The sequence below is a fragment of the Phocoena phocoena genome, chromosome 15 (genome assembly GCF_963924675.1).
Source record: "Phocoena phocoena chromosome 15, mPhoPho1.1, whole genome shotgun sequence".
Taxonomy (NCBI): domain Eukaryota; kingdom Metazoa; phylum Chordata; class Mammalia; order Artiodactyla; family Phocoenidae; genus Phocoena; species Phocoena phocoena.
The window spans coordinates 65540965-65567617 of record NC_089233.1 but is presented as its reverse complement, the minus strand read 5'-3'; the positions used below and the strand labels follow the sequence as shown (position 1 = coordinate 65567617).

Here is a 26653-nt window from a genome sequence, read left to right as displayed (position 1 = left end):
TGCGGGGCAAGCCTGCGGCAGCAGAGGCCAACATAATGTTGCAACAGCCTGGGCATGACGTGTGTTCTCCCGGGGAAGTTGTCCCTGGATCACGGGAGCCTGGTAATGGCGGGCTGCACAGGCTCCCGGGAGGGGAGGTGTGAGTAGTGACCTGTGCTTGCACACAGGCTTCTTGGTGGCTGCAGCAGCAGCCTTAGCATTTCATGCCCGTCTCTGGGGTCTGCGCTGATAGCCACGGCTCGCGCTCGTCTCTGGAGCTCGTTTAGGTGGTACTCTGAATCCCCTCTCCTCGCGCACCCTGAAACAATGGTCTCTTGCCTCTTAGGCAGTTCCAGACTTTTTCCCGGACTCCCTCCCAGGTAGCTGTGGCTGACTAGCTGCCTTCAGTCTGTGTTCACGCAGCTAGCTCCAGTCCTCTCCCTGGGGTCTGACCTCCGAAGCCCGAGCCTCAGCTCCCAGCCCCCACCCGCCCCGGTGGGTGAGCAGACAAGCCTCTCAGGTTGGTGAGTGCTGGTCGGCACCGATCCTCTATGTGGGAATCTCTCCGCTTTGCTCTCTGCACCCCTGTTGCTGCGCTCTCCTCTGTGGCTCCAAAGCTTCCTACCCGCCATCTCCGCCAGTGAAGGGGCTTCCCATCGTGTGGAAACTTTTCCTCCTTCACAGCTCCCTCCCGGAGGTGCAGGTCCCATCCCTATTCTTTTGTCTCTGTTTTTTCTTTTTTATTTTGCCCTACCCAGGTACGTGGGGAGTTTCTTGCCTTTTGGGAAGTCTGAAGTCTTCTGCCAGCGTTCAGTAGGTGTTCTGTAGGAGCTGTTGCTCATGTAGATGTATTTTTGATGTATTTGTGGGGAGGAAGGTGATCTCCACGTCTTACTCCTCCACCATTTTGAAGCTATCTCCTTACTGTAGTTTTGATTTGCGTTTCCCTGATGATTAGTGATATTGAGCATCTTTTCATGGGCTTATTGGCAATCCTTTTACCTTCCTCAGAGAATTGTCTATTCAAGTCCTTTGCCCATTTTTTGAGTTTTTTATTGGTGAGTTGTAAAAGTCCTTTATATTGTCGGGATGTTAATTCCTTATCAGATACATGATTTGCAAATATCTTCTCCCATTCCATGGGTTGCCTTTTCACTATGTTATATATTAGTGTCTTTTGACGCACAGAAGTTTTTAATTTGATGAAGTCTAATTTATCTATGTTTTGTTTTGTTGTCTTGTTCTTTTTGGTGTCATATCCGAGAAATCATTGCACATGCCAGTGTCATGAAGCTTTTCCCCTATGTTTTCTTGTAGGATTTTTATAGTTTTAGAAATTACATTTAGGTCTTTGATCCATTTTGAGTTAATTTTTATATATGGTATAAGGTAAGGACCCAGTTTCATTCTTTTGCATGTGGATATACAGTTTTCTCAGTAAGTCTTGTTGACAGGACTGCCTTTCTCCATTGAATGGTCTTGACACCCTTGTCAAGTTACTCATCACTGTATATGTGAGGCTTTATTTCTGGCCTCTGTATTCTATTCATTGGTCTCTTCTTGCCAGTACCACAGTTTTAATTAGTGTAACTTTGTAGTAAGGTTTGAAGTCAGAAAATGTGAGACCTCCAACTTTGTTCTTCTTTTTCAAGATTATTTTGACTGTTCAGTCCCTTGACATTCCATATGAGTTTTAGGATGGATTTTTTTCTATTTCTGCAAAAAAAAAAAAAATCTTTAGGATTTTAATATGGATTATATTGAATCTGTAGATTGCTTTGAGTAGTGTTGACATCTTAACAATATTAAGTCTTCCAGTCCATGAACATAGTATGTCTTTCCATTTATTCATGTTTTCTTTAATTTCTTTGAGCAATGCTTTGCAGTTTTCAGTGTACAAATTTTTGCCTCCTTGGTTAAGTTTATTCCCAAGTATTTTATTCTTTTTCATGCTATTGTAAATGGAATCATTTTCTTAATTTCATTTTTGGATTGTGCATTGTTTATGGTATAGGAATAAAAGTGATTTTTGTGTGTCGATTTTGTATCCTGCAACTTTGCTGTATTCATTTATTAGTTCTAACATTTTTTATGGACTCCAGGGTGCTTGGGTTTCCTACACATAAAGTCATGTCATCTGCAGAGATGGTTTTACTTCTTTTCTAATTTGAATGCCTTTTATTTCTTTTTCTTGCCTAATTGCTCTGGCTAGAACTTCTAGTATGGTGTTGAATAGAAGTACTGAAATTGGGCATCTTTGTCTTGTTCCTGATCTTAGAGGAAAAGCTTTCACTGTTTTACTTTGAGTATGATCTTAGCTATGGATTTTTCATATATGGTATTTATTATGTTGAAGTAGTTTCCGTCTATTCCTAGTTTGTAACAAAAGGGTATTGAATTTTGTCAGTTGCTTTTTTTCTGCATCAAATTTTGAGATGATTATATCATTTTTCCCTTCATTCTGCTAATGTAGTGTATTACACTGATAGATTTTCATATGTTAAACTATCCTTTCATTCCATGAATAACTCCTACTTGGTCATGGTGTATAACCCTTTTAGTGTATGATGTTCCATTCAGTTGCTAGGGTTTTGTGGAGGATTTTCACATCAATATCATAGATATTGGTCTGTAGTTTTCTTAGAGTGTCTTGTTTAGCTTTAGTATCGGGTGATGTACCTTTAGCCTTTTTTAAAAACATATTTGACATTCTAAAAGAACATTATGATCTTGATGAGCTAATGTTTGGACTCAGGCTCATAGAGTTTTAATTCCATTTCCTGCCGGCTTGTTTTACATAACTTTGATTAAGCAGTTGGCTATCCTGTGGAATTTACAGGAACTCCATTGTGTTATATTGCTTTAGATTGGAGTTTATTGTGGGACAGGTACATTGGATCTTATGGATAAGTTTACATTGCTGAAGATTCATTTTTAAGATTGGTGAGATACTGCTGGGAGTCTACATAATTTTTATCATAAATCTAGTTTTTTACCTTTTACGAATTGACCAGTTCTCATTATAATGCCTAGATTATTTTAGTATTAATGCAAAGATTTAACATAGAAATAATTTCAGCTTATCCTGCCTAGCTTTTATAAGCACCATAAAGCTTCTGATAACATAGCCATGTTAGTCAGATATTTGTGACCAAACATGCCGCTTCTCTAAAATAAATTCCAGAATTGGAAGATACCTCTCCAGTCTACCCTATAACTAGTGGCTATCTAGCCCACTCTGAAAAATTGTAAATGAAAAAAAAGGCACTGTTTTTTGTTTCTTTTTAGCATTATGATTAGGGTTTAAGGCTTAAAAATTTTAAGAAATTCATGTTTGTTTTTTCACATTATCTCTTCATGCAAATTTGTTTATTTCCTCTATCTAGTCTTTCTTAGAATAATTCTTGAGACACTTGCCCTTTTTTCCACCTCCCACTGCTTTCTCTACTCTGTCCCACCATCTCCACTCCTGCCTACATCTTGTGCCTAAGGCCTCTTTTAAAAACAGAGCTCCAACTGTAGTATTTTCCCCATTCGTTCCCTATTTTTAATTTTCAAAATGACAAATTGCTGCCTTTGATAATGAATCTAAGATTGACAAAAATAAGCCTTTATTTACGAATTTTTAGTTCTGAATTTATTTCAGAATCTAGCTTGTCCTTTTCCTTTTAATTATAGCCTACTTAGAAGCTAGAAAAATTTTACCCTAAAAGGGAATTGAAACGTCCATATCTATAATGAGTTCAAAATAACCATTTCTTGAGTAAATTGCAGATGTTATCCATGCTGAACTCAGTGTGATGCTGTATCCTATGCCTGAGTAGAATTTACTGTGAATTTTTTGTTAGAAGCCTTCCAGAGTATGTGTACCTTTAAGGCATTGGGTTAGCTTTGTAAAAGATACTTAACAAGTATTACTTTTTAAAAAAACTTTATTTATTTTTGGCTGCGTTGGGCCCTCATTGTTGCACACGGGCTTTTCTCCAGTTGCAGCGAGTGGGGGCCTCTCATTGCGGTGGCCTGTCCTGCTGCAGAGCATGAGCTCAACAGTTGTGGCTCGTGGGCTCCAGAGCACAGGCTCAGCAGTTGGACACATGGGCTTTGCTGCTCCGCAGCACGCACGATCCTACCGGACCAGGGCCCAAACCCGTGTCCCCTGCATTGGCAGGCAGACTCCCAACCACTGCGCCACCAGGGAAGCCCCACAAATGTTACTTAATGACATATTTCTTAATCCTTCTACCTAGGACTGTATCTGTTATCTTCTATCACGAATGTAAAGTTCCAGCATCTTTCCCACTGCTCTGACCCCAGTGGTTCCTATTTATCTCTTAGCCAACAAGACCAGAAACAAAGGGTTGGATGCAGAAAATGAGTTTGTTATAAAATGAATCACTGGTGGCTTTGGAGTCAACCCTTATCTCTCTTTCTATCAGATTAGTGTATTGGATGGCTAAAGTTCATTTTTCAGCTTTAATTTGTGGATTTTTTTTTTCCCTCTCAAAAGACACTTTGCTATAAAGAATGCCTTACTCTTTTTCATTTTCTTTACCCTGAACATTTAGATTTAAAGACTTAGTTCAAACAGAATAGTCTAGTTTAGGAATATCACAGTAGGATTACCAGCTCTTAAGATAATAAAACATAATGCTTTTTGGATGATCAGAAATCATTTTAGAATCTTTCAGGACCTTTGGGGCATTTGCATTAGTATCAGTTCATATAAAGACTATATATGAAAGGTTGAAGGTATTGAACTGAATTTACTCTGACATACTTAAAAACAACAACTTGACTGAGAAGGACAATACTATATGATATTTATATGTGGAATCTAAAAATCAAAAACAAGCTCATAAATACAGAGAACAGGTTAGTGGTTGCCGGGGGCGAGGGGGTGGGTGAAATGGATGAAGGGAGTCAAAAGGTACAGACTTCAAGTTATAAAATAAATAAATCATGGGACTATAATGTATAGCATGGTGACTATAGTTAGTAATGTTTATTCCATATTACAGTTGCTAAGAGACTAGATCTTAAAAGTTCTCATCACAAGAAAAAAAAGTTGTGTTAACTGTGTGGATATTAACTAGACTTATTGTGGTGATCTTTTCACAACATATACAAACGTTGAAGCATGTTGTACACCTGAAACTAATGTTGTATGTCCGTTATACCTCAATAAACAACAACAACAACAAAATCTGGTATCTCGTTTGCTTAACATTCCTTTCATGTGCTCATAAAAACAATGTAGACTATTGGGGAAATTTTTAAATGATTTTGCTTTCTGACTTATTTTGGAGTCAAACATTTTAGTGTATTATGTGACATTTTAGGCTTCATTTTACCTGAACCAAAAAAAGAGAGAGACTTCTGAATACTTGAAAAATTATGTATTCATAATGATCATGATGCTGGTAAATCAAACCATTTAATTTTAGTATTTCTCAATTTACATAGTTGACAGCATAGAATAATAGCATATAACATCTTTACCAAAAAAATGTTGAAGGTAGTTTTCCAAAGAAAATTTTGTTTTAATATATTTTCTTTTGCCATAGCAGTGAGCCAGTACTATAAAATAAAAATTTTATGTAATTTAATGCATCAGCAGCCTTAGGTGTTTATTAATCTTGGCCTAAAAGCCCATGTTCATGGTAAGACATAAATTTGAGAAATTATTTACTTGATTTTTTGCATCAGTGTGCTATCTTTCATCTTAGGTCTATCATTTGGCAAGTGTACGCTTACGTGATTTATGTTTAAAACTGGATGTTTCAAATGAGTTAAGAAGGAAGATATGGACATGTTTTGAATTCACTTTAGTTCACTGCCCTGATCTGATGAAAGACAGACATTTGGATCAGCTCCTCCTTTGTGCCTTTTACATCATGGCAAAGGTAACGTATAAGTTGGGGGAAGCTCTTTGCCGTAGTTACCTGTATTTGAGGCCTGAGGTGAAAATCTGTTGCACTTGATTGTTAGTTTGCCTTAAGTGCTACAAGCCAACAGTGGTAAATTCTAGCTACTGTATCTATTTCTATGGACTCTTCATTACTTTCTTTTTTTTTATTTTATAAATTTATTTATTTTATTTATTTATTATTTTTGGCTGTGTTGGGTCTTCGTTGCTGTGTGCGGGCTTTCTGTAGTTGCAGAGAGTGGGGGCTACTCTTCCTTGTGGTGCGTGGGCTTCTCATTGCGGTGGCTTCTCTTGTTGCAGAGCATAGGCTCTAGGCGTGCAGGCTTCAGTAGTTGTGGGCTCAGTAGTTGTGGCTCACGGGCTTAATTGCTCCATGGTATGTGGGATATTCCCGGACCAGGGATCAAACCCGTGTTCCCTGCATTGGGAGAGGCAGATTCTTAACCACTGTGCCACCAGGGAAGTCCTTCATTTACTTTCATAGTAATCAGCCTTCTTGCTTCATAGGAATACACTGGTTGTAAAAAAAAAATTGGAAAAGATCTCAGAGACCATTTTTGGTAAAATGGTTCTCCACACTATTAATGGAGAACCATTTCCACCATCACCCCGTGACACCTCTAATCTTGTACTTTAAAGTAAAATGATCGTTACATTTTAGGCGAGTAACTGAGGCCCAGAGGTGAAAGTAACTTGGCCAAAGTTACACAATAAGTGACAATCTATGTTCTCCTGATTCAGAATCTGGTATAAAATAGCTTCTATACTTTATTGCTTTCCAGTGATTTATTCTGTTGCCTCAGAAGAGCATTTTACTTTCTAGTTGCTATGTTTTAAGTCATAAAATGGCATATCTTACTTGTTTTTAAAAATTCTAATAGGTCTGAAACAATCATCTGTAACTTTGGTCTTGATCATATTGGCCACACTACCAGTCCTAGCAGATGTAGATGTTACAACCTAATTTTTCAGCTTTTTGAGGCAGAGGACATGTTTTCAAACTCCTTTGTGACTTCCTTCTCACATTACCTCTTTAAAATCTCTATACAAAATAGGTATTAATAAATGTTATTAACTAATCTTTTTTTAAGCTGTTACTATTTTTATTATTTCTCTTAAGGATACCAGAACCCTAAAAAGCAGCATTGGGTTTATAACTTACAGAGAGTTACAAATATTTCCTTCTGTGGTTACAGTTTTTATACATTTATTCCACAACAACTAGATAACATACAGCACGAAAAAGACCACGTAGTTACTCCCCTTTTATAGTCACATTCTACATTGGCATCCATACTAATAATCCTTTATATTGGTATCACTCTTTCCTCTTTTAAAACCACACCAATTTGTATACCTCATTTATTTTACCATTCCAAGAATCTCTAGGGTTATTAGGACTCTGTGCTTTCACTGCCGAGGGCGCAGGTTCAATCCCTGCTCAGGGAACCAAGATCCCACAAGACACATGGCATGGCCAAAGAAAAAGAATCCGCAAAGTCAAAACAGTAACAATAACAGCAACAACAAAACCAAAAGTTGTCCCAGAGCTAATAATATCACTGGGGTTCCCAGCAGAAGCAAACTACTTTGAGCCTGAAGCCATTCAGTATTCACACAAATTAAATCCTTATTAAAACAGAACTAAAAAATCCAAAATTATAAAACAATCAAGGAAATAAGCCAATGTGAGTATGTCAACAGATAAAATTTAGAGCAGGTTAGATATTCAAAAATTTCAGGTAATGGAATTATTGATCTCAAATTATGCAATTATATGTTTTAAATGATTCAGTGTATAAAGGAAAATTCTTTTTATGAACAAAGGCCAAGTCACTTTAAAAAGGACCTGAAAGATGTCAAAAAGAACTGAGTGAAATTTGTAATGGAAACCAAATTCCAAGCCAAAAGACTCAATGGATTAGAATGTAGAGCTGAGGAAACGAAAAAACAGCATATCACAGAGATGGAAAATACAAAAAATCAAGAGACGTAGAGTTACGAAACATTTTTTCTTGTTCCCTTCCTCTTTTGTTCTGTTGTGATTTGATGACTAACTTTAGTGTTGTGTTTCAATTCCTTTTTCTTTTTTGTATGTGTATCGTAGATTTTCGATTTGCGGTTACCATGGGGATTTGATATAGCAATCTATATATAAACAAGATTGTTTTAAGTTGCTGGCCTCTTAATTTCAAATGCATTTCCAATATCCTGCATTTGTGTTCTCCCCTTCTTGTAATTGCTGGTTTTGATATCATATTAGCATATGGATGATTTCCTACCTTTACTGTATGTTTGCCTTTACTGGTGAGCTTTTCCATTCGTAAGTTTCTTGTTTCTAGTTGTAGCCTTTTCTTTTCTGCTTAGAGAAGTTCCTTCAGCATTTGTTGCAAAGCTGGTCTGGTGGTGCTGAATTCTCTTAGCTTTTGCTTATCTGTAAACCTTTTGATTTCTCCATCAAATCTGAATGAGAGCCTTGCCTGTTAGAGTATTCTTGGTTGTAGTTTCTTCCCTTTCATCACTTTAAATACATCATGCCACTCCCTTCTGGCCTGCAGAGTTTCTGCTGAGAAGTCAGCTGATAACCTTATGCAAGTTCCCTTGTATGTTATTCGTCGTTTTTCTCTTGTTGCTTTTAGTATTTTTTCTTTAATTTTTGTCAGTTTGATTACTCTGTGTCTCGGTGTGTTCTTCCTTGTGTTTATCCTGCGTAGGACTCTCTGCCCTTCCTGGACTTGGGTGACTGTTTCCTTTCCCATGTTAGGGAGGTTTTCAGCTGTTATCTCTTCAAAGATTTTCTTAGGTCCTTTCTGTCTCTCTCTTCTTCTGGGACCCCTATAATGTGAATGTTGATGCATTTAATGTTTTCCCAGAGGTCTCTTTGACTGTCTTCATTTCTTTTCATTCTTTTTTCTTTATTCTGTTCCACGGCAGTGATTTATACCATTCTGTCTTCCAGGTCACTTATCCAATCTTCCACCTCAGTTATTCTGCTATTGATTCCTTCTAGTGTATTCTTCATTTCAGATATTGTATTGTTCATCTCTGTTTCTTTGTTCTTTAATTCTTCTAGGTCTTTGTTAAACATTTCTTGCATCTTCTCTATCCTTGCCTCTGTTCTTTTTCTGAGATCGTGGATCATCTTCACTATCATTTTTCTGAGTTCTTTTTCCAAAAGGTTGCCTGTCTCCACTTCACTTATAGCTGTTCTTCTGGGGTTTTATCTTGTTCCTTTATCTGGGACATATTCCTCTGCTGTTTCACTTTGTCTGACTTCTTGTGATTGCGGTTTCCATTCTGCAGGCTGCAGGATTTTAGTTCTTCTTGCTTCTGCTGTCTGCCGTCTTAACTAATCATTTGTGTTTTTTTGAAAACTACCATAGCTCAGGCTTTGCCATTTCTGTGGAGAACATCAATATGGAGAACAGGTTTAGTGCTAATGGACAGTGAAGGAGAAGAAAAGAGTAATTTAAGTGAACTCTGTGATAATAAATAGACTAGAAGGGATTCCTTTATGGATCACTAATTTATTTTCTTTCTTTTGGCCACCACTGTGACTTTTCTAAGTGTTAAAACCCTACAGTCTGTTCTGAACTATTAAAAGCCTAATCCTGTAATAACCTCTGTCTTATTGTGAATCACAAGACATTTTCTATCCTTTAGTATGTGGTTAATTTTAAATAAGTACTTAAAAACTAATACAACTGGAGACTGCAAGGGATTCAGCAGATCTGAGTTTTCTTATATCATTCTTTTTTATAAAGAAATGCATTTTTGGTAGTTATACCATAGCAATCTTAGTGCTTTTGATTAATGAAACTATTAGCTGAGTCCCCACAGGCCACAAAGCCTGAACTTTTTTTTTTTAATTTTATTTTACTTTTTATTTATTTGTGGCTGCAGTGGGTCTTCGTTGCTGCATGTGGGCTTTCTCTAGTTGCGGTGAGCGGGGGCTACTCTTCGCTGCGGTGCTCGGGCTTCTCACTGCAGTGGCTTCTCTTGTTGCGGAGCATGGGCTCTAGGCACATGGGCTTCAGTAGTTGTGGCACATGGGCTCAGTAGTTGTGGCTCACAGGCTCTAGAGCGTAGGCTTAGTAGTTGTGGTGCATGGGCTTAGTTGCTCCACGGCATGTGGGATCTTCCCGGTCCAGGGCTCGAACCCGTGTCCCCTGCATTGGCAGGCGGATTCTTAACCACTGTGCCACCAGGGATGTCCCCAAACCTGAACTTTTAAGGTAGTAAAAGTCATAAATGGTAGTGGATTTTAGTTATTGAGTGGCCTGGGGTTAATGGCTTTCTGCAAGACTGCTCTCAATGCTAATCTGTAATTGAAGTTTTTGTTCAGAGCCATTTTTCTTTTAAAAGCAGTTGATAAATGCAGTTCTTATTTTCCTTAGGTAACAAAAGAAGAAAGAACTTTTCAAGAAATAATGAAAAGTTATAGGAATCAGCCTCAAGCTAATAGTCATGTGAGTTACATTATTTTTCCTCCTGTCCCAAAATAGATTTGTACTATTTCTCTGCTGACAAGTCATGTAAAAGGTAAACTTCTTTTCTAGTTTTACTATAGATTTTTTGGTTTAATGGACACCATTAAACTCGAGACAGTTTTAATTAAAAAACAGTTTCAGTGGAAGCCAAAAATCTTGCTGTTTCTGACTAATCTATATTATTTCTTTATTTATTTATTATTTATTTATGGCTGCATTAGGTCATCATTGCTACACATGGGCTTTCTCTAGTTGCGGCAAGTGGGGGCTACTCTTCGTTGCGGTGTGCAGCCTTCTCATTGCAGTGGCTTCTCTTGTTGCGGAGCACAGGCTCTAGGCACACGGGCTTCAGTAGTTGGCTCACAGGCTCTAGCACACAGGCTTAGTAGTTGTGGCGCACGGGCTTAGGTGCTCCACGGCATGTGGGATCTTCCCGGACCAAGGATCGAACCCGTTTCCCCTGCATTGGCAGGCGGATTCTTAACCACTGCAGCACCAAGGAAGTCCCTATATATTATATATGCATATACTTCTCACACGATCTCTTATTCCATTTGTTCATTTATTTGAGTAGGGACATTTTTCACTAATGAAAAATATTTATAATAATAATATTCTTTAATCGTATAAGAGTTGATTCTCTGATGATGTTTAAATCCAGTGAAATTTGAGGATATATTAACTTAAGTCTAGCTTCTTTTTCCATCTGATAAGAATCTTAATATTTGCATCTTTGAATAGATATCAGGCATTTCTGATATAATAGCCTGGTGAGAATTCTGTACAGCCTTTCAGTCATGGAAATGTAAAATGTTAGCGTGACCTGGCACATAGTAAGCATTTAATAACTGTTAGCTCTATATTATTGTTATTATTGTAGCTGAAGAACACAGGATTAGGTTACCTTAAGGCCTTGGTCATTCAAGAACCTGATTGCTCTGCTCTAAAGGAGCATAATGGCCTCTTCTCTGGCCCAGTGATCTGCCACCTTAGACAGAAAGAGAGATGTGGTAGCTCAGATATCCCTGGCCCCAGTACCAGTAGCCATACCCCCTTCTATCAGAGCCCCACAGATAGTTTCACTTCTTAACTTAAGCCCCAAATACACTGTTAGCAATATAGAGATATTAGAAGAGCCAAGTATAGGCATTTCTTACATCCTGTGACAGGGTGGAAGAGGCCTGGTTTCCAGGCCTCTTCAGAAAAATCCCTTAGGAACAGAGCTTAGAGAGGTTCAGAGTATCCCTTAAGATCATTAAGTTAATGTGGGTCAAAAATGGTTTAAGCCACAGCTTCCTAAATATTCTCTCAATACCGATATCCATAGGATGAGGGGGAATGGATCATTCCTTTCAGCTACCTTGGAGGTTAAAAACAGTTTAGGGGCAGGGAGGGGAACAGATTTTCATGTGGCCATGTGAAAGGAGATGGGCGTGGGATGGGAGCAGGAAAACAAGCCCCAGTGAGATCAAATGAGTCTCATATAAGAAATTAAAAAGAAGAAGGAATAGGTTCATATCTTTTAAGCTGCTTTTATTTGGCAAAATCTGCTCATCAGTGTTTAGTTGCTCCTTACTTAATTCTTCTATTTTGTAACCTTCTGCAGTGGTTATATTTCAGGTGGTAAGCTCTGCTTCAGTATCCCCTCTTCTAAGATGTTTGCCGTAATCTGCATTTACCAAGGGCTACTAACATCTTGCCCTTGATTATCACCCATACAGACAAATACTTTTTAATTGACTTGATATCTTGTCCTTATTTTGGTTTTGCTTAACCTGTGCCTCTTTGTGACTCAGCAGTCCTTTTTGTCCCCTCTGATCTATATAGGTTTACAGAAGTGTACTGTTGAAAAGTATTCCAAGAGAAGTTGTGACATACAATAAAAACCTAAATGGTGATTTTGAAATGACAGATTGTGGTAAGTTGCCCAATTTAAGATTCTATACGTAGTACACTATTGGTTACATTGTACATAATACAGTGGATGTCCTGGAGTTAATTGTGTAGGTGGGGTGGATAATGCATGTGTTGGAAAGAAGCAAATGACTTTGAGATAAGTATGGGTCAGGTACCTCCCTCCACAGAAGTTGTGTATTGAAACCATTAATTTATCCCATGTTAACTGTGTTTTAGAAGTTTTCTAGTATACTTATACACGTTAATAAAAACTCATAAAAGACAATAAAATTCAAAACTAAATCTGAATGACAGGGAAAGTAAGATAGCTGTCAGTGATTTGCCTGTGGAGAACATTAAGGAAATGTCCTGTTCCTTAATAAGTGTATAGGTATTCTGCCACCATCAGCAAAAGCAAGGTCGCCACCTTGTTACTACCATCATGCTAAGACTTCAGGCACTAGTAATTTTTTTGAAAGAAAGAAGAATCAAATGTTCAGTATTCATATGTTGATAAGTTGTAAAAATGCTTTTTCAGCCCATCTCTTTTCCTTGTCTCATCTGTCTCCTTTTCCTTGTCTCACTTTCCATCACTTAATGTATATATATGTGTACATGTGTATATAAGTACTGTAATTTATTTAATTTCACAGTGTGGGACTTTTAGGTTGTTTCCAATTATACACAGCTTTGTGAGGAACATCATTGTAGGTTGATCTTTGGTCCATATCCTTAGGGTAAATTCTTAGAGAAAATTGACTGGGTCAAAGACATTTTTTTTTAATTACCCAAATATCCATGATCATTATGGTGTCTACTGGGATCTGAACTTTTAAGATCTTAACAAAAAAATTCTTGAATAATAATGTCCTAGAATCTGATCCCATCTAAGCTTACACAGGCCAAACTCAGTTCTTTTTACATAGATAAATTATCCCTGAGCCTTTTCAAGGCAATGAGAAGAAGTACATTAGGAAGTAAACCTGACAAAATACAAAAAAAAAAACCTACCTATTTTTGTTATACATGTTGCTCACCTGTCCTGGGTGGTTTTTCTGTCCTTGCAAAACCAGGTATCAGGTTAGCTGGGAAACTGTGTTCTATGAGAAACAAAGTAACTGCTAGTGAGTGTTTGGGATACAAGGAGCAGTGAAGTTCAAGACAGAATTTGATAAGTTTGATGATAAAACTTGAGGTAACTGAAGGTTAGCTACCCTCTCTACAACATAAAGGTTTCAGGTCCAGTTCTGTTTTATATACATTTATTAACTAGATATTTATTAGCAGGCAAACAAAAAACCATTCTTAAGATCCTGTCCAGTGGTGATGGCACAGAGCAGGGAGAGTATCCAGTGATAATAGACTGAGGAATTCCGGCACCAAAAAAGGGACAAAGTTATTGAGGAGGATACAGTCTCGCAAGTCTGTGTTCGGATAAGAGAAGTTCCAGTGCCTGGAGCTGTGGCTAGATGCTATGACCTAGACTTGGACACACCAAAGAACACCACCTTGGGAAGAAAAGTTCTGGTTCTATAAACAAATTCATAATTAGGAATAAAATAATTACTATTTTAAAAAACACACAGTTTATGCATCCTATGCCACCTGACCAACCACCTCCTCACATAAAAGGTTCACTCAAAGTAGATACCAAGATTCCAGAGCAGGATTCTGTTAAACTTAAAGCCAAGATCAAGCAAACAACATGCATCAGAGTTCAGGCCTGGGCATCATTCGTAATAGTAAAGCCCCACAGACCTCACTGGATCTCTCATGTCTATCATGCTGTTGTGGGTAGTGTCTCAAATATGTTAATCAATCTTTTTTATTTTTAATACATATGTATATTCTTTTTCATATTTTTTTCCATTATGGTTTATCATAGGATATTGAATATATTTCCCTGTGCTACACAGTAGGACTTTGTTATTTATCCATCCTACATACAGTAGTTTGCATCTGACTTTGTTATTTATCCATCCTACATATAATAGTTTGCATCTGCTAATTCCACTCCCGATCCTTCCCTCTCCCACCCCCGCTTGGCAACCACAAATCTGTTCTATACATCTGTGAGTCTGTTTCTGTTTTGTAGATATGTTCATTTCTGTCATATTTTAGATTCCACATATAAGTGATATCATATGGTATTTGTCTTTCTCTTTCTGACTTACTTTGCTTAGTATGATAATCTGTAGGTCCATCCATGTTGCTGCAAATGGCATTATTTCATTCTTTTTTGTGGCTGAGTAATAATCCATTGTGTCTATATACCACATCTTCTTTATCCATTCATCTGTCGATGGACATTTAGCTTGTTTCCATGTCTTGGCTATTGTAAATGAACATATGAGTGCATGTATCTTTTCAAATTATAGTTTTGTCTGGATATGTGCCCAGGGGTGGGATTGCTGGATCATATGGCAACTCTATTTTTAGTTTTTTGTGGAACTGCCATACTGTTTTCCATAGTGGCTGCAGCAGTTTACAGTCCCACAAGCAGTGTAGGAGGGTTCCCTTTTCTTCATACCCCCTCCAGCATTTTTATTTGTAGACTTTTTTTTTTTTTTGGCTGTGCTGCGTAGCTTGTAGGGTCTTAGTTCCCCAGCCAGGGATCGAACCCGTGCCCCCTGCAGTGGAAGCGCAGAGTCCTAACCACTGGACTGCCAGGGAATTCCCCATACATTGTCTTTTTGTTTATGTTTCCCTTGCTCTGCAAAAGCTTATAAGTTTAATTAAGTCCCCTTTGTTTATTTTTGCTTTTATTTCTATTGCCTTGGGAGACCGACCTAAAAAAACATTGGTATGATTTATGTCAGAGAATGTTTTGCCTATGTTCTCCTCTAGGAGCTTTATGGTGTCATGTCCTAAATTTAAGTGTTTAAGCCATTTTGAGGGGTTTTTCTGTGTATGCTGTGAGGGTGTGTTCTAACTTCATTGGTTTGCATGTGGCTGTCCAGCTTTCCCAATACCACTGGCTGAAGAGACTGTCTTTTCCCCATTGTATATTCTTGCCTCCTTTGTTGAAGATTAATTGATCATAGGTGTGTGGGTTTACTTCTGGGCTCTCTGTTCTGTTCCATTGATCCATATGTCTGTTTTTGTGCCAGTACCATGCTGTTTTGATTACTGTAGCTTTGTAGTATTGTCTGAAGTCTGGGAGGGTTATGCCTCCTGCTTTGTTCTTTTTCCTCAGGATTGCTTTGACAATTCTGGGTCTTTTATGGTTCCATATAAATTTTAGGATTATTCTAGTTCTGTGGAAAATTCATGGGTTATTTGATAGGGATCGTATTACATCTATAGATGTAATATTTGCTTTGGGTACCATGTCATTTTAACCATATTAAATCTTCCAATCCAAGAGCATGGGATATCTTTTCATTTCTTTGAATCATCTTCAGTTTCCTTTATGAATGTTTTGTAGTTCTCAGCATGTAAGTCTTTCGCCTCCTTGGTGAGGTTTATTCCTAAGTTTTTTTTTAATGCAGTTTTATTTTTTTTAATTAATTTTTATTGGAGTATAGTTGCTTTACAGTGTTTTGTTAGTTTCTACTGTACAGCAAAGTGAATCAGCTATGTGTATACATATATCTCCCCTTTTTTGGATTTCCTTCCCATTTAGGTCACAGTAGATCATTGAGTAGAGTTCCCTGAGCTGTACAGTAGATTCTCATTAGTTATCTATTTTATACATAGTATCAGTAGTTTATATATGTCAATCCCAATCTCCCAATTCATCCTACCCACCCCCCTTTCCCCTTTGGTATCCATACACTTGTTATGTACATCTGTGTCTCTATTTCTGCTTTGCAAATAAGATTATCTATACCATTTTTCTAGATCCCACATACATACATTAATATACGATATTTGTTTTTCTCTTTCTGACTTACTTCACTCTGTATGACAGTCTCTAGGTCCATCCACGTCTCTTCATAAGACCCACTTTCATTCCTTTTTATGGCTGAGTAATATACTATTGGATATATGTACCACATCTTCTTTATCCATTCCTCTGTTGATGGACATTTAGGTTATTTCCATGTCCTGGCTATTGTAAATAGTGCTGCAGTGAACATTGGGGTGCGTGTGTCTTTTTGAATTATGGTTTTCTCTGGGTATATGCCCAGTAGTGGGGTTGCTGGGTCATATGGTAGTTCTATTTTTAGTTTTTTAAGGAACCTCCATACTGTTCTCCATAGTGGCTGTACCAATTTACATTCCCACCAACAGTGCAAGAGGGTTCCCTTTTCTCCACACCCTCTCCAGCATTTATTGTTTGTAGATTTTTTTTTAAGTGAATGGTGGGGTTTTTTTTGTTTTTTCTTTATTTTATTTTATTTTTGGCTGCATTGGGTCTTTGTTGCTGTGCATGGGCTTTCCCTAGTTGAGGTGAGCGGAGGCTACTCTTCGTTGTGGTGCGCGGGCTTCTCATTGCGGTGGCTTCTGTTATTGCACAGCATGGCCTCTAGGTGTGTGGACTCAGTAGTTGTGGCTCACAGGCTCCAGAGCGCAGGCTCAGTAGTTGTGGCACACGGGCTTAGTTGCTCCGCGGCATGTGAGATCTTCCTGGACTAGGGCTGGAACCCTTGTTCCCTGCATTGACAGGCAGATTCTTAACCACTGTGCCACCAGGGAAACCCTGTTTGTAGATATTTTGATGATGGCCATTCTGACCCATGTAAGGTGATACCTCATTGTAGTTTTGATTTGCATTTCTCTAATAATTAGTGATGTTGAGCATTGGTCATTGATGGAGATATGCCTAACAGAAGCCCTTATAGTAGCCACCTGTGGAGAATGAGCTTCCTGATTAAAACACCAGCTGGATACTCATGGACTGTGCATTCATTATCATATTAGCAGAGCACCCCAGACTGGCATTTTTTTTTTAATATTTATTTATTTACTTGGCCACGCTGGGTCTTAGTTTCGGCACGCAGTATCTTCATTGCGGCATGTGAGATCTTTTTTAGTTGTGGCATGGGGAATCTAGTTCCCTGACCAGGGATCAAACCCAGGCCCCCTGCATCGGGAGCACAGAGTCTTAACCCCTGGACCACCAGGGAAGTCCCCAGACTGGCATTCTTGATTAGAACATTTGAGAGACCCAGATTATAGCTTAATCTAAGTAACACAAACATAATGCCCAAGTGTATGACAGTAAATTGAAAACTTTACAGTACTTCCTCAGAGGCTTGTTTTCAGAATTAAAAAAAAAAGGATGCATGTGTGTGGTGTTTAATACAAGGCCTGGTCATAGTAAGGCCTCAGTAAGTAGTAGTTATTATTTATTATTTTGTTTATAAGCAATATAAAATTTATTGTATTTTATTCATGAGTATATGGCTCTTTAAATGTCTTTTTTTTTAAGCTAATTTTTCTAAGGCTATATTCCTTACATAAAATCCTTTAAATGTTGAAAACTAGGTCACACACACAAAAACAGTTAAAGCAAATCCTCTCAAGGGACAAAAATTCTGTTTCCATGTGAGATGTATAACATAGATAACTGCAAATTGATAATTAAGTGACTTTATTCACATTAAAACTATTTTATAGTCACCAGATAGACAACCAAGATATGGATGGAGCACATTTTCTTTCTAGACTGTTTAATCTAAACAAGATTTACTTGGTTTTAGATTATAATGATGCCCTTTAGAGCTCATGAGAAACTTCCAAAACAGTCTAAAACCACTGTAGTAGTTTTGAATTCGTCTGTGGTCAGTGGCTCTTGCATAACTGGAGCTAAATGGCACTGCCCTCTCAATCCGAAAGCCAGTCTGAAATATTTACTGCACACTGTTAACGGTGAGGAGCAGAAACGGTAAGAAAGGACGTGGTAGGAGAAATATAAAATAAATACTAAATGCTTACTCCAGAGGAGTGCTGCTGTGCTGATCAAGCCCATCATATCTCAACCTGACCCTTGAATTTATAAATAAATTGTGATCTTCTTTCTTACTTTCATCTTAAAATAATTTTTCTTCTTTACTTTCTCCATTTTTAAGTGGTAAGAATCACTATTTCTGCCTCTTCTCAGACTGAAGCCTAATGACAGTATACAAAGAAACCAGCATCAGTCACTTGAGCAGCTCCTCTGGGGGTGATGGATGGGGGTTTCGTTAATTTGTGCATCCCAAACAATTTGGGCGTGCCCATCCTCTGAAACCAGTTCCCCTGAGAAATGGGTATCTACGGTGCCCTCAATGTCTTTTCCCCTGAATGCATTTATATTGTCCTGGGATATAAGATTAAGCATGTATTATGGTTGCAGTTGTTGGCCACCTGCAGCCCTGGGGTAATTTGCCTTCTCCCTTCCCACTTTCACTTCAGATCCTTGGAAAATTCTGAAGCCAGAGATCCAGGCTAAAAATTTCAGCATGTCTCTCTGGAGCTCTGCAGATAATATCTCCTTTTTTCTAAGTGCTAGTCTCATTCACTGGTAGTTTATATAAAACCACATTTTAATTGTTTGACAGTGTTGTATGATAATCCAAAAAAGACATTCCTCTTATTCATGGGAACAGTAGGGAAAATTATGAAACCATAATAGTTCATTGGTTCGTTTCATGAAGTATATCAAATGTATACCATGTGCCTCAAATTATGTTAGGCAGAGGTCCCTCCTGCCCTCTGAGGGGAAACAGATTGGAAACAATTATAGCACCAGGCAGGGAGATCTCATTCTCTTTCCCAGTCATGTTCCTAAGTTCCATCTCCTAACGTATATGTGGTAAGATGGTCACCGGCCTACTGAGGCTTTGATTTCTGAGTGCTAAAGTCCTTAAAGAGGTGGGAAGGTAGAGATCTTTTTCCTGCTTAAAGGACAACTGACATCTTGTTTTCTGTTTTGAAATGAAAAAATACTAAACAGCTAAATGAAAATAGCTAAATAAAATCACGTTTAGTTAGAATCCAAGGTCCCAGAGAGTTTTAAATGTTTGGTTCCTTCAAATTAAGTATAGCTCCTTACCTTATGTAACTATTAACAAATGGAAATGGAATAACACAGAAACATGAAGAAGTAACTGCCTCCAGAAATTTCTAATCCAAGGAGGACATATAATAATTTTAATTCATCTGTATAACAAGAATAACCTACAACAGCTGTTATTAAGCCATTGTTTACTGCCTCGGGACAGTGTCCCCCAGGATGGTAGTAACTGTTATGGGGAAGAGCGACTGTACGTAGAAAATTTGAGAAGTATGAAATTAAAGTGAACATGTGTTTTTTTCTAATTGCAAAAGTTCTCAGAACCTTTAATATACTAACATGTATTCTGAATTCCTAAGAGGAGGATATACTACTATGCAACATTTTTTCAACTTATTTGATCACATAGCTTTTTTCTGCCCTATTAAGATGCAAAAATAGCAAGAGTAAAAAAGACATCCAAATGGAGATCCCTATGGAGGTTCCCTGTGGCTGCCTGGCCCTTGGACCATGTTTGAGTTTTTCTGGTTTTCCAAAGGTGGAAGCATGTTTCTACCCATGTTTTCAGTATTGAAAATAAAGTTTTTTCACATGTTGAATTCTTTTTAATCGCTGGTAGTTTTCTTAGCTCCTGTGCATAGATGATTCTTGTAGGTACAAGGAGAAGATGGTTTGTAATACTCTTTCCCAAAAAAGAATAGCATAAAGTTCTGCCTGGTGTCACAAACTACTCCAGAATTACAGTAATAAACAGGAAAGCACCTTGGGGCAAGCTATCATTTTACAACTGAGGACGCCAGTTATAGACAGCACTATAAGGTTCCTGTTGTGCGTGGGAAAATAAGACTTTTTGAACACCTGTCACCTGCCATGTATTTGCAGAAAAATAAACATAAGCAATTCACCTTGCTTCTTCCTTAAACTATGAGGATACACTTTACCTTTTAGAGTCTTTCCACCTTTTACAAAGAGTCAATATGAATATCTGCAGGCTTTTGTTATCTGAAACTCAGGGTTTGCCACTGCTACCCATACTCTGAAGCTCAGTTTAGTTAAACTTCAACCCAGGGCTGGTGCCCCTCTAAGAGCTACCGGTGACAGTGAGCTCAAAAGGTAGGGTTGCGAAAACATTCTTGCTGAAGTGATATCTAGAGAATAGAGTACCAGCTTAAGTTTACGTGTTTGCATTTCTATGATTCCAATTTAATTTATCCATAATATAGATGGATTTCTGAACCTTTTCTAAAAACATTAATTGTCTTACATAAAGATGTGGGTTTATTTGGTTTTTTTTCCTTTTATATTGTAGAGAGAGTTGTGATTCAAATCGCCAACTTATAGATTAAGGTACACCTATCACAACACTGAACTCTTTTTTTTACATCTTTGTTGGATTATAATTGCTTTACAATGTTGTGTTAGTTTCTACTGTACAACAAAGTGAATCAGCTGTATGTATACACATATCCCCTCCCTCATGAGCCTCCCTCCACCCTCCCTACCCCACCCTTCTAGGTTATCACAAAGCACCGAGCTGATCTCCCCGTGCTATATGCAGCTATCTAATTTACGCTTAGTAGTGTATATATGTCAATGCTACCCTCACTTCGTCCCAGCCTCCCCTTCCCCCACTGTGTCCTCAAGTCTGTTCTCTACATCTGCATCTTTATTCCTGCCCTCCCACGAGGTTCATCAGTACCATTTTTCTAGATTCCATATATATGCGTTAATATACAGTATTTGTTTTTCTCTTTCTGACTTACTTCATTCTATACGACACACTCTAGGTCCATCTACTTCACTACAAATGACTCGGTTTCATTCCTTTTTATGGCTGAGTAATATTACATTGTACAACACTGAATTCTTTTAACAGATTTGGAAGATGCTACAAAAACACCTGACTGTTCGAGTGGACCAGTGAAAGAGGAAAGAGGTGATCTTATCAAATTTTACAACACAATATATGTAGGAAGAGTGAAGTCATTTGCATTGAAATACGACTTGTCAAATCAGGACCATGTGGTATGTTTTATATTTTACTACTTTATTAACATCTGTACTCATAATTGGGTTACTATGAGTTTATTTTGCTAGTAAGTGTTTCAAAGCTAAAACCTTACTGATACATTTTATAGGAGAAAATATACTAGTAATTAGAGTGATTAAGGCTGTGATACAACAGAGACCAGAGGAAATCATGGAAATTTTATCCACACTGTGATTATGTTGTTAGAAATTATGGATGCATATGGGCAAGGACTAGATGGGAACATGGAAAAATGAAAACAGTTCTGGTGGTTTTTTCCTTTGTTTTTGATTCCTATTGTTATATCTCTGTGATAAGTGTTTTTCTCAAGATAAAAAGAAAAGGAAATAAATAGGCTTGAATCAATAATAGAAGCAACACTAAGAAATTTTTATTCAGACTCTAGATTTGACAGTACCAGCAGGCCTTTGAAAGTATTATCAGTGTATAAGCTGAAGATGGTTCACAGGAGACCAGACTTCAGTTATAAGAAAGAGGAATCTAGTAGAAGCTGCATCCAGGCAGTAGCCATATATGTGTCTATGTATCTCTCTATATTTCTGTCTTTGTCCCTTTCAAGGAATATGGTTTATGATTATCCTCAGAAGCCATGACTACTCATTCTGTTCCCTCAGTTCCACCACCCGCACCATGTGCTATACTGTGAATATCTCTATTATCAGCCAATTAAAAAACAAAACTAGGGCTTCCCTGGTGGCGCAGTGGTTGAGAGTCTGCCTGCTGATGCAGGGGACACGGGTTCGTGCCCCGGTCCGGGAAGATCCCACATGCCGCGGAGCCGGTGGGCCCGTGAGCCATGGCCGCTGATCCTGTGCGTCCGGAGCCTGTGCTCCGCAACGGGAGAGGCCACAGCAGTGAGAGGCCCGAGTACCGCAAAAAAAAAAACAAAAACAAAACTAGTTTTCCTAGCTTCAACTAAAGATGATGAATGAAATATTAATTAAGGAGTCATCTCCATTCTTGGAATAGAAACATTGTATAGATTATTAAAAGTGAGTCCCTTCTCACTTTATCTCTAAATCTTTTGCATTTCAGTATAAAGTCTTAACCATTTCATTAAGAGATTTGTTCCATATTGGGCTTATCCTGCTGGCCCACAGAATGCTCTGCCTCTCTTTTATTTTCTGTGCTACTAATTTGGTTGTGGGTATGTGCGTGTGGAGAGAGATTCTTATTGCAAGTGTTAGGACATAGATTACTCTTTGCTCCACTTTCTGAGCATTGACATAAGGTTCCTATGCTCCTGGCTTACTGCTTCTGGTGTCTTGCTCAGAATTCTTCAGAATTTCCTGAAAGATCCAGGAAAATAAATTTTAGTTTATCTATTAGTAATTGTTGAAAAACAAGGGTTAATGAACCATTTTTTGATTTTCTTCAGCCATAAATAACCTCTTACAGTATAACTGACTCCTAACTAGGAGATAGCAATAAGAATAAAAACATGGGCTTCCCTGGTGGCACAGTGGTTGAGAGTCCGCCTGCCAATGCAGGGGACACGGGTTTGTGCCCTGGTCCAGGAAGATCCCACATGCCGCAGAGCGGCTGGGCCCGTGAGCCATGGCCGCTGAGCCTGCGCATCCGGAGCCTGTGCTCCGCAATGGGAGAGGCCACAACAGTGAGAGGCCCGCGTACCGCAAAAAAAAAAAAAAAAAAAAAAAAAAAAGAATAAAAACAGGGCTTCCCTGGTGGTGCAGTGGTTAAGAATCCGCCTGCCAATGTAGGAAACACAAGTTCGAGCCCTGGTCCAGGAAGATCCCACATGCTGCGGAGCAACTAAGCCCGCGTGCCACAACTGCTGAGCCTGCGCTCTAGAGCCCACAAGCCACAACTACTGAAGCCCATGTGCCTAGAGCCCGTGCTCCGCAACAAGAGAAGCCACCACAGTGAGAAGCCCATGCACCACAATGAAGAGTAGCCCCCTCTCGCCGCAGCTAGAGAAAAGCCCATGTGCAGCAACGAAGACCCAATGCAGCCAAAAATAAATAAATAAATATATATTTTTTAAAAATAAAAACATGGCAAAGAAAAAAATGTTCCATGTTGACCCTTCACCTGGCTTGGGGCTGGGGTGGGACAGGGTGGATAGTGCAGAATAAAAATGGTGGGATTCAAAAAAAGAAAGAAAACCTTTTATCTTATAAAAACTTTACTTTTGTATTATTTCAGATGGAAGCTCCACCACTCTCTCCTTTTCCACATATTAAGCAACAGCCAGGCTCTCCGCGCCGCATTTCCCAGCAGCACTCCATTTATGTGTCCCCACACAAGAATGGGTCAGGCCTTACACCAAGGAGTGCTCTGCTCTATAAGTTCAATGGCAGCCCTTCTAAGGTAAGTTGCACACAGACTTTACTCCAAAACAATGGTGTACATGTGTTAAATACTGGATTTCAGATTTCCAATTAGTAATCTTTAATCTTACCCCTTTTTTTGCAAAGTTACTTCTAATAAATATGAACCATTACTATGGCAAGTTTCCTGTGATCAAGAGCAGTGTATTCAGTTGCGGTAGTTTAATCCTTTACGATTGATGTGGTATCGGGGGAGTTCACTCCAAGAGCCCAGTGCGTCCCTGCGCGAGCACGATCTTGAGAAGGACCAGTAAGGCAACACCTGCAAGTGGTCAGACATGGGGAACACTATGTGTAAAGGAAGGCCTTAGAAGTGAAAGTTCATTTGGTGGATGGCAACCAGGAGAGTGAAAGGTCTGAAAACAGAGGCCTCTTCTTACACAGACAGCTCTATGGTTATCTCCATCTTTATTCCCATACAATGATGAAGATGTGATAGGGACATGATTGCTGTTTTCAGATAATTCAAAGGCTATCAAGTAGATACACTCAGTATGTCTCCAGAAGCCAGAATCACTACTAACTGGAAGAAACTGTAGTGGGACAGATTGTAACTCAGTCCAAATACATGGCAGCTCCTTAACTCATTAGTTTCTCATTTAGTTCCACAGACATCTATTAAGTTCCTGCTATGCTTAGCAAACAAAGTTGACTGAGATATACTGCACAGGCTTGCATTTCTTCTTTATAGAAGTTGATTTCATATGAGGACTTTTAGAGGAAATTCTTGCATAAAATCAGAAATGGGACCAATTGAATTGTAAGGCAGTGATTTCACAGTTATAGGTCAGAATCTGGGGAGCTTGTTGAACACAGATACCTGTCCCATAGACTTCCTGTATCACAGAGCTCTGGCAGGCAGGTCTCCTAGACTGTTGTGATGCACAGCTTTCAGGAGCAACTTCTCTAAGGCTGCCTTACAGACCAGCAACATCAGCATCACCCGGGAGCCTGTTAGAAACGCAGACTCTCAGGCTTACACCAGCCCAACTGAATTTGAATCTGCGTAGTAACAAGATTCCCCAGACAATTAGTAAGCACATTAAAGTTTGAAAAGCATTGCTTCAGGAGGAGGATCTCAAACTTTAGGGAGTATCAGAATCACCTGGAAGGCTTGATAAAATATAGATTGCTGGGCCCAACCCCCAGAATGTCTGATTCAGTAGGTGTAGGGCGAGGCTTGAGAATTTGCATTCCTGATAAGTTTCCAAATGCTTCTGCTGCTTCTGGTCTCATGTCCACATTTTGAAAACTACTGCTATCAGGTAAATCCAATTTTTAAAATCACCTGAAAAGGTTAGTTCTAATCACCCTTATTAGGTTGGCCTAGATTCAAAAAATAATCTCTACCCCAGTGTTCAGCTTTGGATAGAGGATAAAGGGCAGGAAAAAGCAGTTAGCTTAGTTCTTAGCTGCTGTTTCTCCCTTTTCCCCTTTTACTCACACATGTCCTCTATTTTTGCACAGAGTTTGAAAGATATCAACAACATGATAAGGCAAGGTGAGCAGAGAACCAAGAAGCGAGCAATAGCCATCGATGGTGATGCAGAATCACCTGCCAAACGCCTCTGTCAAGAAAATGATGACGTTTTACTTAAACGACTACAGGATGTTGTCAGTGAAAGAGCAAATCATTAGTGCCCTTCCCATTTCTATGATAAAAGCACTTTCAGGTTGTTTTGCAGAAAGTTGGGGCTCTATCTTTCAAAACATTCAGCCCTGTAGTAGTAAATATCACTGAGTTACAAAAAAAGTTACACCAAAGTTGGGTTTTTTTTACATTTATCCAAAATGTAGTTGACAGATGTATTTTGAGTTGGATTGCAAAGGAATGTTTCAAGTGCCTTTTAAACATATTAATAGTCATAGAATTGTTAAAATATTTGTTCCCTCGGTTTTTCAGGTGAAGTAAGGAGAAACCTCATAATTTTTTGGCTCACTTTTTAAAATAATTAAATGTCTTATTCTTCTGGGCTTTGTAATATGAGGGTGAATAATCTGTTTTTGGTAAGTGTCGTTTGAGAGGTTTGTGTTCCTAATTTAGTATTGAGTAGGGGTTGGGTTCCATGGCATGGGCCAGAGGAGGATGCCCAGCCTGTCTCTGACCCAGTGTGGTAGCTCCACATCCAGGTGCCAAGACCATTCTGGGTTGTCCAGACACTTCTCGTGCCCTTCCTCTCCTTGAGCAGAAGCAGATTTGTACCTGAACCCCTGTACTACCCCCACTCCTTGCTTTCCAGCCCTAAGCCCTCTTAGCCTGGTGTCACAACCTGATAAAAGAGATACTTGCTCCTTTTTAAAACTACTATCATTTTGTTTTCCAAACCATTAACTTAGTTATGTAAGATTATATTATGTCATATAATTCTCAAAATAGGAAGCTGCTTCTCAAGCCAGTAGAGTAAAATACAGAAAAGAGTTGTTAGAAACCATATTCCTACTAGTGAGGTAGCACCATGATAATATGTGAGATACTGTTTTTGAGGTTATCATGAGATTGGTCATTCTCAATGTCTAATTGATTCCCTAAGAATAGTTGAAACCTTTTTCAAAACCACATTAATGTCACCTCATGCCATATTACTTCCCCCTCTTTGTTCTCAGTATCATCGGTGCATTATGAGTTTCCCATTAGGGTTTGATCACTGGGCCCCTTAAGGGTGTTTTCCGGGCCTTGGGGTGCAACTTTCCAAAGAGTCAGCTGTTCGGTATTCACTTTTTCTAGTGAGTTTCCAGAATCTGGAAGGACATGGATAAGCCATTCTTAATTAATTTTGAGAAAATCTTATCAAATGTATGTTTTTTAAACCACAGACCTTATTTTTTAAAATGCAAAATATTTAACAAATATTTAACTTAACCGGGGCTTCCCTGGTGGCGCAGTGGTTGAGAGTCCACCTGCCAATGCAGGGGACACGGGTTCATGCCCCGGTCCAGGAAGATCCCACATGCTGCGGAGCGGCTGGGCCCATGAGCCATGGCTGCTGAGCCTGCGCGTCTGGAGCCTGTGCTCCGCAA

The 26653-nt window shown here is 38.7% G+C and overlaps 1 protein-coding gene across 1 annotated transcript in view; it reads left to right on the top strand.

Annotated features, from left to right (window-relative positions):
• RBL1 (RB transcriptional corepressor like 1) overlaps positions 1–25273 on the top strand; it is a 73045-nt gene extending 47772 nt beyond the window's left edge. The window contains exons 17-22 of the mRNA XM_065892082.1: positions 5706–5882; positions 10303–10374; positions 12223–12313; positions 21111–21259; positions 23451–23615; positions 25103–25273. Coding sequence (XP_065748154.1) covers positions 5706–5882; positions 10303–10374; positions 12223–12313; positions 21111–21259; positions 23451–23615; positions 25103–25273 — 825 coding nt within the window. The remainder of the gene's footprint in view (positions 1–5705; positions 5883–10302; positions 10375–12222; positions 12314–21110; positions 21260–23450; positions 23616–25102) is intronic.
• The last annotated feature ends 1380 nt before the right edge of the window (positions 25274–26653 follow it).